The sequence below is a fragment of the Protopterus annectens genome, chromosome 7.part1, assembly GCF_019279795.1.
Source record: "Protopterus annectens isolate FY-2018-M chromosome 7.part1, PAN1.0, whole genome shotgun sequence".
Lineage (NCBI taxonomy): Eukaryota > Metazoa > Chordata > Ceratodontiformes > Protopteridae > Protopterus > Protopterus annectens.
In genome coordinates, this window is record NC_056740.1 from 531,000,089 (window position 1) to 531,017,315 (window position 17,227).

Below are 17,227 nucleotides of genomic sequence, written 5' to 3' on the forward strand. Positions count from 1 at the left end.
AAATATTGCTATCAATTGCGTTAAAGTCGGGTCGGTCGCTTGGTGGCGGGGTCTGGCAGTCCCCTCCTTGGTTGGTCTTTTGGTTTGATGTCTGGTTTGTGTTGCCGCTGTCTCAGTGGTCCCATTCATTAATGTCTGGTCTGTTCTGTGTTGGCTGATTTTGAAGCGGGGTTAGTGGACTTGGCTGGTTTTGAAGCGGGGTCTGTGCCCCTCCTATGCATAGTTGGGAAGTTGTTCTCAACTGATGGATTTAGTGTACGAAGGGATCCCTCCTTCTGGGTTGCGTTGAGTTCATTAGTTAATCCTTGGGGTTCCAATATAGGCATTGAGCTGGTTGTGGGATATTCTCCTTGCCTTCTCCACATATTTCCAGAGAGTGTTGGCTTAATTGGGTATGCAAAACAATCCTTGTATTGTTTCATGTCCCTGAGTAATTAGCTTTTTTTTTTGCATTCAATCAACGTCGCCACATGTCTAGTAATCCTGTGCTGTACATTTTCCCACGCGTCTGTGTTCATTAAAAGTGGGATCCCGCTGGATGCGTGTTTGTAGTTCATCTATTTGAGTCTTGTGGGTGGCTATGTTCTCAGTGTTGTTTCAGATAAGGGCTTTGATGGCCGCTAGTCCAGAGTCATTATATATTTTTGCCAGCTCTTTATATAACTGAGAGTGTGGAGAGGTCTTGTTAGGGAATCTGTTGTATCTAAGCCCTTGTGGGACTATATTCAGCTCCAAGCACCTCTCCAAGTAGAAGTTGTCATGTTCTAGGTTTTTGTAGGTCTTGATCAATCTTTTAAACCTAGTAATCAGGGACCTCATATTCTGTGAGCTTATTCTGCTTTGGTAGTGATTAGTTTGTACTCCAGTACCTTGGTTGGAGTATCAGAAGATTCATTTCTGTCTGAGTAAGCAAAAACCAAGGGCCTGCATGGTCTGTTCTTCCCTCCTGGTTCTGTTGTCATTTGGAGTGGGCTCGGGTTTGGTGTGGTCCAGAGGCTCAGTGAGGTCCCAGGTGGCCCCTTCATTTGTTGGTGTTAAAAGTCTGTTGTTCAGGTTCGAGAAGAGGTCCTGTGCCATTTTGATCCCTTCGGATAATCTCGTAAGAACTGTTGTTGGATCCATCGGTGTACTGCTCATGGTTGCTTCTGTCATCTTTTGGATACTGGGCCCAAGTTGGGTGTTTTGTTCTCTGCCATTCTGTCACGTAGAGTGAAAGTCTTACAAATATTAAAAAAATGCACTAAAAAACAAAGATAGATTTCACTAAATGTGGACAAACTTCGTGACAAAAAAGCTTTCAAAATGAATTGAAGAGGAAACACCAGAAACTCTTGTATTATTTAGTGCTTTTGTCTTCTTTATTAAGACTTCTTCAGAAAGGCATGTTTCATTATTAAAAGCAGCCATTTTAGCATTGCTTAAATACAATATTTTGAGCTGTTTATTTAAATTACCAGCACAGTTCTTAACCAATAATACTGTGAGACCAGTGGTCCTGCAAGGTGCTGTGTGCATCTTCATTATCATTATAATAAAGAGGTGATTCAATTACCAGTAGTCCTGCAAGGTGCTGTGTGCATCTTCATTATAAAATAATTTAATTCAGTTATCCAGAGGGGTACCTGTAGTGCCGTGTGTATACAAGGGTTGTGTGCTTCCCGTATACCTGAAACAGACATTCCTATTAGGTGTCGTGTGCATACCGGGAAACCCTGTGTACCATGTATGCTTTGCAATACCTAACATAACACCAGTGGTGTAAACAAAGTCGACCCATGAAGTCTATTGTTATTACCAAGAAATATTCGTCCCTAACGGGACTCCCCAAAAGTTGAAAGTGATTCTTTGGGGTAACTCATGTCTCCAAAGGTAGACATGGCTGGGGTTCCTGTGTGCGTGGGCTACAGCGTGTGGAAGACTGAAGATACTTGGGTTGAGACAACGTACAAGATGGGTCCCGAGGAGTGGAGAGTGGGCAATGTGTGGTTGTGTGGTTGCTACGGGCTGGCAACCGGAGAAGAGATGGTTGCTGCATGTGTGAAGCTGGGGGGGGGACTGTGGGTAAGGAAAATATGGGTCGAGGAGCGACCCGGATGGATGGGTCTGCACTGATCGGCCTGCCTAGTGGGTGGGGGAGAGGGAAACAAAAAACATCTTTAATGCACCCTGTCAGGTCATAATTCAACAGTAACAGATACTGTATGACTACCTTCTGATTAGAACAAGACCAGTTACATTTCAAAATTTTCAATCTCTATACCATTTTAGGTCACATTTAATGTTTAGGCTTTCATTAAGACCTGGGTTAGCATCTGCTCTAAGTTCGATCTGCCATTTTAGCTCTCGGACATGTAAGCACGTGTCAGGTTCCCTACAAACTCAGTTACTCTTTCCAATGCCATGAATTTAAACCCTGTGAAATTCAGGCAGATTGTGTAATGTTTGGCTTAGGCAGTCAAACTGTCCCGCTTGCGGATTGCTGTGGTGTGTTCCTTTATGTGGCCATTCAGCTTTCTGTTGGTTTTGCCTATATAGAAACTTCCACAGCGTTCACAAATAGCACAGTAAACTACATTTTTGGAGTTACAGTCAAAGTGGTCATGGAGTCGGACTGTTCTGTTGCAGTGCGGGAAGGAGATGATGTTGCCTTTACGTACATAAACACAGGCAATGTATTTTCCACAATCATACATCCCAGAATTTGTATCTGTTCTGTCTTGGGGGGATGGGCATTTGTTTTTCTCAAAGGAACCTCCTAGGGAAGAGGTTTGTTTAAAGGAAAAGTTCCTATAGTTGCTAAGCTTTTCTCCCCCTCGAGGATGTCCCAGTTGTTGATCAGGACTCCTCTGATTCCGAACATGTCAGTGGACATATGTAGGGGGAAACTTGCCACCCAGTCCTTTTTGTTCAACCCGTTCGGTGATCTTGCTGTGAAGCCCGTTTCTAGGATGGGTGGGTACCTGGAATGCCTGTGTTGTAAAGCTTCCTGGAAGAGATTGCTCCAGGTATTTTCGTTTTAGGAACAAATTTCTAAGGTAAAATCCTTCTATCAAGAAAACTTCGTCGTTGTAGATGAGTCTGGATAACCGGATAAATTGCCCCTTCACAATATTCTTCATATATATATATATATATATATATATATATATATATATATATACGTTCAGGGTTGTGGGTGACCCGACCCCCCCCCCCCAATCCACATAAAAAAGTTTAAAAGTAATGAGCGATGTTCAAGATTTACTCTTCTCATACATTTTCCAACTTTTTTTTTATTTTGTGTTTCTGCACTCAATTTTACAACTGCTGACATTTTAATGCAGAGTCGACCTCATCTGCCAAATGACCATGGTAAAAGGTAGAATTTAAGCATCTTGTAGACTTCTACCGTGGTGTTGGTAGATGAAAAGGTTGACATCTAGGACTTGAGAACTCTTATGAAAGAGAAAGAGAGCATTCTAAAAACATTGGGAGGCAAAAATGTGCTGGAGAATAGGGCAAATACAGTTATTGTGCCTTATCATTATTGGAATTTTATATACAGTTATAAAGACAATTAAACTACAATTTTGAATGTTCAGTTTGTTAGAAATACAAATTATTGGTGTCTCGGCAGCCAGTACACTCAAAACAAAGTCAAGAGCTTCTCTGGCCATTCATTTGATAACCACCAGCGAGAAGATGCTATAAACCTAATTTAAGTCTTCCTGTGCTATGCTGTCAGCTGTTTCAGGATAAACTTCAAGGTGTAGTCTGTTAGCACCATGAGATATTGTTGCTAAATGAGAGTACCTGGTGGAAATACTACTGGTTTGGTTTAAGGGAGCAACATTTGGAAAAGAAGGCACCAAGATTGAGGTCTACACCTTTGCTGCATGTCAATTTAATAAGGGTTTCCAAATGTACTTATGCATAAAATAAATCTTCTGGGGTACTCTCCCAGTGCTGCCATGTACAGTTTTACAAATTAACTTGTCCTTAACCTGCTCATATGTTTTTGCAGTAAAATTAAAAGCTGAACGTTCATCACTCACATTACCTTGTCATAAAAATCTACAGTCAAACTAGCAGATTCTACACCTTTACTATTAACTGGAAACAAAATCACATTCTTGCTTATACAAAGCAGATGACTAATGTTTCCAAAACTCTGGAATGCTTTGTTAATTTGTTCTTAGTTATGTATTCCTAAAGAGTCTACAGACCACAGAATTTTATTTGTATTCATGTATTTTTGTTTGAGAAACAATGAGTTCTGTTAGGAACTGATTGTTGGGTAACCATAGCTCTGAATTTTATTTGTGTTCATGTATTTTTGTTTGAGACTAGTTTGAGAAACAATGAGTTCTGTTAGGAACCGATTGTTGGGTAACCATAACTCTGACTTTACGTGACATTAGATCATCTTATGTGATATGCTGTCAATGTAAGAGCTGATTGAATTTTTTCACTTTTTTTTTTTTCAAACAGGAAGATCCAAGACTGAAAATTCCAGCTCATATGAGGAGCAGACCACCTTTAGATCCTGCTGATCTTGGACCTCTTCCTGTAAGCTGCTTGCACTTCTTTTTGGTGTGATTTCATTTCCACTCATTTTAGTTTCAGTCATTAGGGACTCCTTTTCATGGTAGCTTTATTCCTGATCCACTTAATTAGCAGTTTGTTTCTTATGACACAGGATTTCTGAAAAAAAAAGTTGAAAAAAATTATACAAACAATGAACTAAAGTCTTCAGCAGCTCCTTCTTTGTTCATTTTCCTTGAAATGACTTTCAGTGACCTGCCTTGAGCCTACATAGTCTCACGTTTACCTGGTTGCTTCTTGCCTGCTTCCCAGGAGGCTAGTCCTACATTTTTTGCAGCTTTCTAAGTAGATTTTGACAAAATGTTTCTTATTTTGTTTTCTGTTGGCTTACAGAGTAACTGAAGTGGATTAAAGTTCATGAAATTAGTATTGTTTCAATCTTTGATGGTAGCCAGAGGTGTTCTTCGCAGCACCCACAACATGCCCAGAATTAACTCCTTCTGTATGCATAACGTATCTAAGTATGACTGCAATTTTTTTTTTATAAGACCAGCTGCTACTACTACTGTTGGGATTGTCTCAGTATCCTTCTTCCACATTGCCCTTCTTTCTGCCTGTAAATCCTGGTAGTTTATGACTGTCACTTGGTGTAACAATTTCATTGATCAATGCTACTTTTGTCTTCTTTTCTTGGACTACTATATCTGGTTTTCTCTCATCTGTTTTTTGAACTGTTGGTAATGGGTGATCCTTGTCATGATGTGAGGTACTCCCTTCTCTGCCAGGGAGAATAGGGCAGGACATGTGTAACATATGCCAGTATAGTTAGCTGGAGTTTTGTAAATAATGTTGTATCATTTGACTGTCACACTGACTTGTACAGATGCTTGTGTTAAAAATGTATCAATGGTGTTGTTATAACTGATAAAATGTTTATGTTTAAACAAATAATTCAGGAAGGGAAGAGTAGAAGTTTTTGAAATTGTTCTATAATTTTCAAGCTCCAAGTGGGTATTGTACAAGAGTCAGGTGATCAATTGTGATGTCATTCCCTAACCAGCACTGAGAGGATGAAACTGTCACAGTAGTTTATTTTGTTTTGTTTTCTTTAGAACCTGGTAAAATGATTTATGCCAGTGATCATAGATCAATTGAGTTAGTTCAGTTAGTTAGAAGTTTGAAACTCAGCACCTTGCCTTGTGGAAGTAAGCATCTCAGCATTGCATCTTGCCTTGCTGAATTAATTAAGTTAGCTAGGGAACATATTATTCTTTAGACTGTCAGGGAATACAGTGAGATTCATTAAGTAGTGTTTTTCTGCATCTGTTTGAATCTGTCCAACTGTGATATTTTTATTTCTCCTCTGATTGAAACACTGGTGTTTATTGTACTTAGATACTTTGTATTCTCATGCTTTTTATTTTATTATTTATTATTAAATATTTTTATACTTTTCATTGTGGGTGGTCTTTTAGTGAATACTTTTAAAATCTTGAGAGTACTTGTGCTTATTTTAGTGATGCCTTGGCCACTCCGAAAAGTCTTGATGCTTTGGTTACACTTTACCATTTATATTAGTATTGTTTTCCATAGTTTATTGGATACCCTTATAAGAGCCTTGGAGTAGTTGACTGCGTGCAGCATGTTTACCTTATTGTCGGTGCAGAAGCAGTACAACTAGTAAATCTGTGCCAGCCTTTCCCAGGAGTGTGTGTATGTGAGAATCAAATGCTCAGGTGTGGGTGTGTCAGCTACTTGAAACTGGGACACAGTGCTCCAAAGTGAGTCTTGTTTGGGATCTGGAGAAACAGAGAGTCCAGTCCCAGGTCTGGAGCATGTTCCTTGTGTGCTCTTAGGGAAATTGTGCTTGATGCAGAGAGCTGCTTCTGAAAAATACTGTGTAACTCCATTCCTTTTTTTAGTGGCTGTCTCTTGCCAGTGTTAGTGGTGAGGACTGAGGCTCCTGGATTACTAGCTCAGGGTAGAGAGGCCATCACATATTGGTGGCAAAGTGGTGGGATGTTAATTGAACTTCTGTAGCTTGTGGGCAGTTGTCACTGAAGGTGTGTGTACTCTCAACAGCCACAAGGTAAACATTCAGAGTTTCATTTTCACAATGGTTTTATTTATTTTTGTTAGTTTACTTTAGTCAGGGAAAGCAGGCAAAGATGTCAGCAAAGAATTATGGCAAGCTGACAAAGAACCAGTTGGCCAAGGTGTGCAAAACCAAAGGACTGGTGCATGCTAAATGGACTGAAGAGGAAATTATTTCAACCTTAGTCAGAGCTGCAGCATGGACCAGTGACCAGGAAGACACACAGTCTGGTATTGGGGATATGCACTCTTCAGAAACAGGACAGTTCACCTTTTTCTCAGAGAACTTAAAAATCAATCTTTAGTTAAAGAGACTCAAACTGGAGGCCAAACGTTTGGAGTCTGAAGAAAAGGAGAAGCAGCGTCAGCCCTGGAGGCAGAAGAAAAGGAGAAGCAGCATCAGCATGAACTGGAGGCCAAACGTTTGGAGACCAAAGAAAAGGAGAAGCAGCATAACCATGAACTGGAGTCCAAACATTTGCAGACTCAAGATGCCCAATTCACCTATTTGGACCTCTGTTTAAATCTATCAAGATTTAACCCATTACCCTGATCCTGGATGACTTTATCTTCCCAAACATAGATTGGAAGAGCTACTCATGCCAGAACACAAATGGCTAGAGATTACTAGATTTTGTCAGTGCAAATGCCTTGGAACAGCTAGTTGATGCCCCCACAAGAGGTGATAATATCTTGGACACTGCAGCACCCCTATAGTATCATCCTCCCTGGTAAGATCTGACCACAGAGCGGTCACTTTTGAAGTCACCATATCCCCCAACTCCCCCCTATCTAGGATCAGACATAAAAACTTTTCCAAAGCTGATTACAGCCTCCTGACGGATGGTATAAACAGCTCAACAGCCCCCTCCCCCTCTGTAAGAACTGTCACCAATATTCAAAACTACACCAAAGCACTATGCAAGCATTTATGTAGATGCATGGAATCAGGAATATCCGACAGGACTAAATCATCCTCTGCAAGGAAGAGTAAAGTTGTCTGGTGGACTTCTGCAATAAACAAACTCTATAACAAAAAGAAAAAAATGCTGTCCAAGAGCACGAAGGAGCAGGTGCCCCGATTGGAGGCAATGTCTCCTTAGCCTGAACAAGCAAATAAGAGCACTAGTGAAATCCTCCAAAGCAAAGTTCGAGTCCAAATTGGCCACATCTGCTAGAGACAATCATAAGGCCTTCTTCACATATGTCGGCAAGCTCAAAGAAAGTACCCAGATGTGAGGCATTGCATTCTGTGCCAGGGAGAATTGGTCAGTGCATGTGTAACATATGCCAGCATAGTTAGCTGGAGTTTTGTAAGTAGTTGTGTGTCATTTGACTGTCACACTGACTTGTACAGACGCTTGTATTAAAAATGTATCAACATTCTTATTATAATTGATGAAATGTTTATGGTTAAACAAAGAATTCTGGAAGGGAAGAGTAGAAGTTTTTGAAATTGTTTTATAATTTTTAAATACTGTAACAGATCTTAGCAAAGCCCTGAGTGTGTATTGTACCAGAGTCAGGTGATCAAATGTGATGTCATTCCATAATCAGCACTGAGAGGATGGAACTTTCACAGCAGTTTGTTTTGTTTTGTTTTCTTTGGAACCTGATAAAAAGATCTGTGTCAGTTATCACAGTTCAGTTGAGTTAGTTTAGTTCAATTAGATGTTTGAAGCTCACCACCTTGCCTTGTAGAAGTAAGCATATCAACATCTCATCTTGCCTTGCTGAATTAAGTTAGCTAGGGAACAATTATTCTTTAGACAGTCAAGAAATATAGTGAGATTAGTTAGGTAGTGTTTTTCTGCATTTGTTTGAAATTGTCCAACTGTGTTATTTTTATTTTTCCTGTGATTGAAACTCTGGTGTTTATTGTACTTAGACACTTAGTATCCTCATGTTTTCTATGTTATTATTTATTATTATATATTTTATGCCTTACATTGTGGCTGGTCTTTTATTGAATACTTTTTAAATCTTGAGAGTACTTGTGCTTATTTTAATGATTCATTGGCCACTCCGTAAAGCCTTGATGCTTTGGTTACACTCTAACATTTATATTAGTATTGTTCTACTCAATTTATTGGATAGCCTTATACGAGCCTTAGAGTAGTTGACTGGTGGCAGCATGTTTACCTTATTGTCTGTGCAGAAGGGGGTACATCTAGTAAGTCTGTGCTAGCCTTTCCCACTAGTGTGTGTGTGAAAATCAAATGCTCAGGTGTGGGTGTGTCAGCTACTTGAAACTGGGACACAGTGCTCCAAAGTGAGTCTTGTTTGGGATCTGGAGAAACAGAGAGTCCAGTCCCAGGTCTGGAGCATGTTCCTTGTATGCTCTTAGGGAAATTGTGCTTGATGCAGAGAGCTGCTTCTGAAAAATAATGTGTAAATCCATTCCTGTTTTTAGTGACTGTCTCTTGCCAGTGTCAGTGGTGAGGATTGAGGCTGCTGGATTGCTAGCCCAGGGTAGAGAGGCCATCACATATTGGTGGCAGAGTGGTGGGATGTTAATTGAACTTCTGTAGCTTGTGGGCAGTTGTCACTGAAGGTATGTGTACTCTCAACAGCCACTAGGTAAACATTTAGCATTTCATTTTCACAATGGTTTTATTTATTTTTGTTAGTTTACTTTAGTCAGGGAAAGCAGGCAAAGATGTTAGCAGAGAAATATGGCAAGCTGACAAAGAACCAGTTGGCTAAAGGTGTGCAAAACCAAAGGACTGGTGCATGCTAAATGGACTGAAGAGAAAATTATTTCAACCTTAGTCACAGCTGCAGCATGGACCAGTGACCAGGAAGACAAACAGTCTGGTATTGGGGATATGCACTCTTCAGAAACAGGACAGTTCACCTTTTCCTCAGAGGACTTAAAAATCCATTTTTAGTTAGAGAGACTCAAACTGGAGGCCACACGTTTGGATTGTGAAGAAAAGGAGAAGAAGCGTCAGCCCTGGAGACTGAAGAAAAGGAGAAGCAGCATCAGCATGAACTGGAGGCCAAACGTTTGGAGACCAAAGAAAAGGAGAAGCAGCATAAACATGAACTGGAGTCCAAACATTTGCAGACGCAAGATGCCCAATTCACCTATTTGGACCTCTGTTTAAATCTATCAAGATTTAACCCGTTACCCTGATCCTGGATGACTTTATCTTCCCAAACATAGATTGGAAGAGCTACTCATGCCAGAACACAAATAGCTAGAGGTTCCTAGATTTTGTCAATGCAAATGCCTTGGAACAGCTAGTTGATGCCACCACAAGAGGTGATAATATCTTGGACACTGCAGCACCCCTATAGTATCATCCTCCCTGGTAAGATCTGACCACAGAGTGGTCACTTTTGAAGTCACCATCGCCCCCAACTCCCCTCTAGCTAGGATCAGACATAAAAACTTTTCCAAAGCTGATTACAGCCTCCTGACGGATGGTATAAACAGCTTCATAGCCCCCTCCCCCTCTGTAAGAACTGGCACCAATATTCAAAACTACACCAAAGCACTATGCAAGCATTTATGTAGATGCATGGAATCAGGAATATCCGACAGGACTACATCATCCTCTGCAAGGAAGAGTAAAGTTGTCTGGTGGATTTCTGCAATAAACAAACTCTATAACAAAAAGAAAAAAATGCTGTCCAAGAGCATGAAGGAGCAGGTGCCCCGATTGGAGGCAATGTCTCCTTAGCTTGAACAAGCAAATAAGAGCACTAGTGAAATCCTCCAAAGCAAAGTTCGAGTCCAAATTGGCCACATCTACTAGAGATAATCATAAGGCCTTCTTCACATATGTCGGCAAGCTCAAAGAAAGTACCCAGATGTGAGGCATTGCATTCTGTGCCAGGGAGAATTGGTCAGTGCATGTGTAACATATGCCAGCATAGTTAGCTGGAGTTTTGTAAGTAGTTGTGTGTCATTTGACTGTCACACTGACTTGTACAGACACTTGTATTAAAAATGTATCAACATTCTTATTATAATTGATGAAATGTTTATGGTTAAACAAAGAATTCTGGAAGGGAAGAGTAGAAGTTTTTGAAATTGTTTTATAATTTTTAAATACTGTAACAGATCTTAGCAAAGCCCTGAGTGTGTATTGTACCAGAGTCAGATGATCAAATGTGATGTCATTCCATAATCAGCACTGAGAGGATGGAACTTTCACAGCAGTTTGTTTTGTTTTGTTTTCTTTGGAACCTGATAAAAAGATCTATGTCAGTTATCACAGTTCAGTTGAGTTAGTTTAGTTCAATTAGATGTTTGAAGCTCACCACCTTGCCTTGTAGAAGTAAGCATATCAGCATCTCATCTTGCCTTGCTGAATTAATTAAGTTAGCTAGGGAACAATTATTCTTTAGACAGTCAAAAAATATAGTGAGATTAGTTAGGTAGTGTTTTTCTGCATTTGTTTGAAATTGTCCAACTGTGTTATTTTTATTTTTCCTGTGATTGAAACTCTGGTGTTTATTGTACTTAGACACTTAGTATCCTCATGTTTTCTATGTTATTATTTATTATTATATATTTTATGCCTTACATTGTGGCTGGTCTTTTATTGAATACTTTTTAAATCTTGAGAGTACTTGTGCTTATTTTAATGATTCATTGGCCACTCCGAAAAGCCTTGATGCTTTGGTTACACTCTAACATTTATATTAGTATTGTTCTACTCAATTTATTGGATAGCCTTATACGAGCCTTAGAGTAGTTGACTGGTGGCAGCATGTTTACCTTATTGTCTGTGCAGAAGGGTGGTACATCTAGTAAGTCTGTGCTAGCCTTTCCCACTAGTGTGTGTGTGAAAATCAAATGCTCAGGTGTGGGTGTGTCAGCTACTTGAAACTGGGACACAGTGCTCCAAAGTGAGTCTTGTTTCGCATCTGGAGAAGCAGAGTCTCCAGTCCCAGGTCTGGAGCATGTTCCTTGTATGCTCTTAGGGAAATTGTGCTTGATGCAGAGAGCTGCTTCTGAAAAATAATGTGTAAATCCATTCCTGTTTTTAGTGACTGTCTCTTGCCAGTGTCAGTGGTGAGGATTGAGGCTGCTGGATTGCTAGCCCAGGGTAGAGAGGCCATCAAATATTGGTGGCAGAGTGGTGGGATGTTAATTGAACTTCTGTAGCTTGTGGGCAGTTGTCACTGAAGGTATGTGTACTCTCAACAGCCACAAGTTAAACATTTAGCATTTCATTTTCACAATGGTTTTATTTATTTTTGTTAGTTTACTTTAGTCAGGGAAAGCAGGCAAAGATGTCAGCAGAGAAATATGGCAAGCTGACAAAGAACCAGTTGGCCAAGGTGTGCAAAACCAAAGGACTGGTGCATGCTAAATGGACTGAAGAGAAAATTATTTCAACCTTAGTCACAGCTGCAGCATGGACCAGTGACCAGGAAGACAAACAGTCTGGTATTGGGGATATGCACTCTTCAGAAACAGGACAGTTCACCTTTTCCTCAGAGGACTAAAAACTTTTCCAAAGCTGATTACAGCCTCCTGACGGATGGTATAAACAGCTTCACAGCCCTCTCCCCCTCTGTAAGAACTGGCACCAATATTCAAAACTACACCAAAGCACTATGCAAGCATTTATGTAGATGCATGGAATAAGGAATATCCGACAGGACTAAATCATCCTCCGCAATGAAGAGTGAAGTTGTCTGGTGGACTTCTGTAATAAACAAACCTTATAACAAAAAGAAAAAAAAATGCTGTCCAAGAGCATGAAGGAGCAGGTGCCCCGATTGGAGGCAATTTCTCCTTAGCCTGAACAAACAAATCAGAGCACTAGTGAACTCCTCCAAAGCAAAGTTCGAGTCCAAATTGGCCACATCTACTAGAGACAATCATAAGGCCTTCTTCACATATGTCGGCAAGCTCAAAGAAAGTACCCAGATGTGAGGCATTGCATTCTGTGCCAGGGAGAATTGGTCAGTGCATGTGTAACATATGCCAGCATAGTTAGCTGGAGTTTTGTAAGTAGTTGTGTGTCATTTGACTGTCACACTGACTTGTACAGATGCTTGTATTAAAAATGTATCAACATTCTTATTATAACTGATTAAATGTTTATGTTTAAACAAAGAATTCTGGAAGGGAAGAGTAGAAGTTTTTGAAATTGTTCTATAATTTTCAAATACTGTAACCTATCTTAGCAAAGCTCTGAGTGTGTATTGTTCCCGAGTCAGGTGATCAAATGTGACGTCATTCCATAATCAGCACTGAGAGGATGGAACTTTCTCAGCAGTTTGTTTTGTTTTGTTTTCTTTGGAACCTGATAAAAAGATCTATGTCAGTTATCACAGTTCAGTTAAGTTAGTTTAGTTCAATTAGATGTTTGAAGCTCGCCACCTTGCCTTGTAGAAGTAAGCATATCAGCATCTCATCTTGCCTTGCCGAATTAATTAAGTTAGCTACGGAACAATTATTCTTTAGCCAGTCAAGAAATATAGTGAGATTAATTAGGTAGTGTTTTTCTGCATTTGTTTGAAATTGTCCAACTGTGTTATTTTTATTTTTCCTGTGATTGAAACTATGGTGTTTATTGTACTTAGATACTTAGTATCCTCATGTTTTCTATGTTATTATTTATTATTATATATTTTATGCCTTACATTGTGGCTGGTCTTTTAGTGAATACTTTTAAAATCTTGAGAGTACTTGTGCTTATGTTAATGATTCCTTGGCCACTCTGAAAAGCCTTGATGCTTTGGTTACACTCTAACATTTATATTAGTATTGTTCTACTCAATTTATTGGATAGCCTTATAAGAGCCTTAGAGTAGTTGACTGGTGGCAGCATGTTTACCCTATTGTCTGTGCAGAAGGGGGTACAGCTAGTAAATCTATGCCAGCCTTTCCCACTAGTGTGTGTGTGAAAATCAAATACCCAGGTGTATTATATGTTATGTAGAAGGGCTAGTCTAAAGGAGACTGGAGACTGTAAAGTGGTGGCAGGGGAAAGTGTAGTTAGGCAGCATAGGATGATGGTTTGTAGGATGACATTGGTGATCAAGAAGAGGAGGATGAGTGTGAGGGCAGCACCAAGGATCAAATGGTGGAAATTGAAAAATGGTAATTGTGAGGTGATGTTCAGGGAAGAGTAAAGTCAGGCACTGGGTGGCAGTGAAGAGTTACCGAATAGCTGGATAACTACAGCAGAGCTAGTAAGAGAGATGGCTAGAAAGGTGCTTGGTGTGACATCTTGAAAGAGGAAGGAGGACAAAGAGACCAGGTGGTGGAATGAAGAAGTACAGGAGAATATACAGAGAAAGAGGTTGGTAAAGAAGAAGTGACATTGTCAAAGAGATGAAGAAAGTAGATGAGTATAAGGAAATGAGGTGCATGGGAAAGAGAGAGGTGGCGAAGGCTAAGGATAAGGCGTATGAAGAGTTGTATAAAAGGTTGGACACTAAGGAGGGAGAAAAGGACCTGTACCGATTGGCTAGACAGAGGGACCGAGCTAGTAAAGATGTGCAGCAGGCAAGGGTGATAAAGGATAATGATGGAAACTTACTCACAAGCGATGAGAGTGTGTTGAGCAGATGGAAAGAGTACTTTGAGGGGTTGATGAATGAAGAGAATGAGAGGGAGAGAAGGTTGGATGATGTGCGGATAGTGAATCATGAAGTGCAGTGGATTAGCAAGGAGGAAGTAAGGATAACTATGAAGAGGATGAAGAATGGAAAGGCTGTTGGTCCAGATGACATACCTGTGGAAGCATGGAGGTGTTTAGGTGAAATGGCAGTGGAGTTTTTAACTAGATTGTTTAATGAAATCTTGGAAAGTGAGAGGATGCCTGAGGAATGAAGAAAAAGTGTTTTGGTACCGATTTTTAAGAATAAGAGTAATGTGCAGAGCTGTAGTAACTACAGAGGGATTAAACTGATCAGTCACAGCATGAAGTTACGGGAAAGAGTAGTGGAAGCTAGGAGGTGATGATTAGTGATCAGCAGTATGGTTTCATGCCAGGAAAGAGCACTACAGATGCGATGTTTGCTCTGAGAGTGTTGATGGAGAAGTACAGAGAAGGTCAGAAGGAGTTGCATTGTGTCTTTGTGGATTTAGAGAAAGCATATGACAGGGTGCCTAGAGAGGAGTTGTGGTATTGTATGAGGAAGTCAGGAGTGTCAGAGAAGTATGTAAGAGTAGTACAGGATATGTACGAGGGTAGTGTGACAGCGGTGAGGTCTGCGGTGGGAGTGACGGATGCGTTTAAGGTGGTGGTGGGATTACATCAAGCATCAGCTCTGAGCCCTTTCTTATTTGCAGTGGTGATGGACAGGTTGACAGATGAGATCAGACAGTCATCCTAATGGACTATGATGTTTGCAGATGACATTGTGATCTGTAGTGAGAGTAGGGAACAGGTGGAGGAGACCCTGGAGAGGTGGAGATATGCTCTAGAGAGAAGAGGAATGAAGGTCCGCAGGACTAAGACAGAATATATGTGTGTGAATGAGGGGGAGGATAGAGGAATGGTGAGGATGCAGGGAGTAGAGGTGGCGAAGGTGGATGAGTTTAAGTACTTGGGATCAACAGTTCAGAGTAATGGTGAGTGTAGAAGAGAGGTGAAGAAGAGAATACAGGCAGGATGGAGTGGGTGGAGAAGAGTGTCAGGAGTGATTTGTGACAGACGAGTACCAGTAAGAGTGAAAGGGAAGGTCTTCAAGAGGGTAGTGAGACCAGCTATGTTATATGGGTTGGAGACAGTGGCATTGACAAAAAGGCAGGAGTCAGAGCTTGACATGGCAGAGTTGAAGATGTTAAGATTTGCACTGGGTGCGACAAGGATGGACAGGATTAGGAATTAGTATATTAGAGAGTCAGCCCAGGTTGGAAGGTTTGGAGACAAAGCCAGAGAGGCAGGATTACGTTGGTTTGGACATGTGCTGAGGAGGGATGCAGAGTATATTGGGAAAAAGATGCTAAGGATGAAGCTGCCAGGTAACAGGAAAAGAAGAAGGCCTAAGATAAGGTTTATGGATGTGGTGAGAGAGGACATGCAGGTGGTTGGTGTGACAGAGCAAGATGCAGAGGACAGGAAGAAATGGAAACAGTTGATCTGCTGTGGCGACCCCTAACGGGAACAGCCGAAAGAAGAAGAAGAAGAAGAAGATGTGGGTGTGTCAGCTGTTTGGAACTGGAACACAGTCCTCCAAAGTGAGTCTTGTTTGGGATCTGGAGAAACAGAGAGTCCAGTTCTAGGTCTGGATCATGTTGCCTGCATGCTCTTAGGGAAATTCCGCTTGATGCAGAGAGCTGCATCTGAAAAATATTATGGAAATCCATTCCTGGTTTTAGTAGCCAACTCTCACCAGTGTCAGTGGTGAAGACTGAGGCTTCTTGATTACTGGTCTGGGGTAGAGAGGCCATCACAATCCCGTATGATATAAACGTAATAATTTTCTATAATGCTTTGTAGCTCATGTTTCCGATGCTTCTTAGCTACTTCAATGTTATGTGTGCACAATCCCCAGTGTAACAGTCTTGCCACATTATTATGCCTTTCAGTATACAGTCCTTCTGATATTAGTGTATCAAATGCAGAGACATGATGTGTGACTGTTTCCAATTCTGTTTTAGAAAACCTGCATTTGTCTGTTTCTTCCATGTGTTCATTGGGCAATGGGTATGTAGTTCACTCTGTTGGGCTGCCAGTATTAACCTTTCATCTTTTGGTTTAAATTAAAGATATGAAGCAAAATATGGGCATTCTGCAAAAATCTGGAGAGTTGAGAGCTATGCTGGTTGAAGATGTGGTATAGAATTCAAGCTTAAACCTTGCTGTAGCGTCTATGTTTTGACTGTTGCAGCTTTCATGGTGCCATTTGTACACCTGAGTTTACAGTTTTTGTAGAAAACTGTGAGGTGTTGTCACGGTTACAGAAACACCATTTGTACACTGATCTTCCTCTAATCACAGACCCTGTAGCTGGGACCTGGATTAATGGATAATCTGATGTGATCTTGTTTGACCTGTTCATCCAGCAGGACATAGCTGCAGGCTCATTTCAACTTGGTGCCAGTACTTTACCCAGACTTCTAAGTTTTACTTCCAATCTCACAGTGCTCTTTGCTTTCCCATTGGCTTTCGATATATGCAAATGACCCCTTAAGGACATCAAATTTTTCAGCTAAATGACTTCTGAATGTCCATGACTTTTTTCCTTTTTAAGTCTTTATGGACAGATTCAGGCCAACAAAGCCAAACGCCATTAGCTGTGAACATGCACGTTTGGGCCTTGTTATCCCATGGGCCTCTAGAGGTTTAAGGTATCACACCTCAATTCTTCTACAGTTTATTGTATGTGATCCTGCCTTGTACACGGAGCTCCACATCAGTTTTTAGAAGCTACAAGCATTCCTCCTGACCCATATGACCTCAGACACAAAACTGTATCATGTTTTTTTCCTCATTCAAGTCGGACAACCAGTCTGTTAATGTGCATGTAAACAAGCAAAGGAGCATATGATCCTACCCCCATGCATGAGGTGATAAGGTCAGACATTTAGCCACAAGTAGATGCATCAGTATCACATAATCTCATATCCTAGGCAAGTTGAAAGTAGTGGTGATCTCTCTGAGCTGCTGTTTCAGTCCTGGCTTGA

At 40.7% G+C, this 17,227-nt stretch overlaps 1 protein-coding gene across 1 annotated transcript in view; it reads left to right on the forward strand.

The window, feature by feature from the left end:
• The window catches only part of NEDD4 (NEDD4 E3 ubiquitin protein ligase), a 1,779,469-nt gene that overhangs the window by 1,155,871 nt on the left and 606,371 nt on the right, over positions 1 to 17,227 (forward strand). The window contains exon 11 of the mRNA XM_044078965.1: positions 4,471 to 4,548. Coding sequence (XP_043934900.1) covers positions 4,471 to 4,548 — 78 coding nt within the window. The remainder of the gene's footprint in view (positions 1 to 4,470; positions 4,549 to 17,227) is intronic.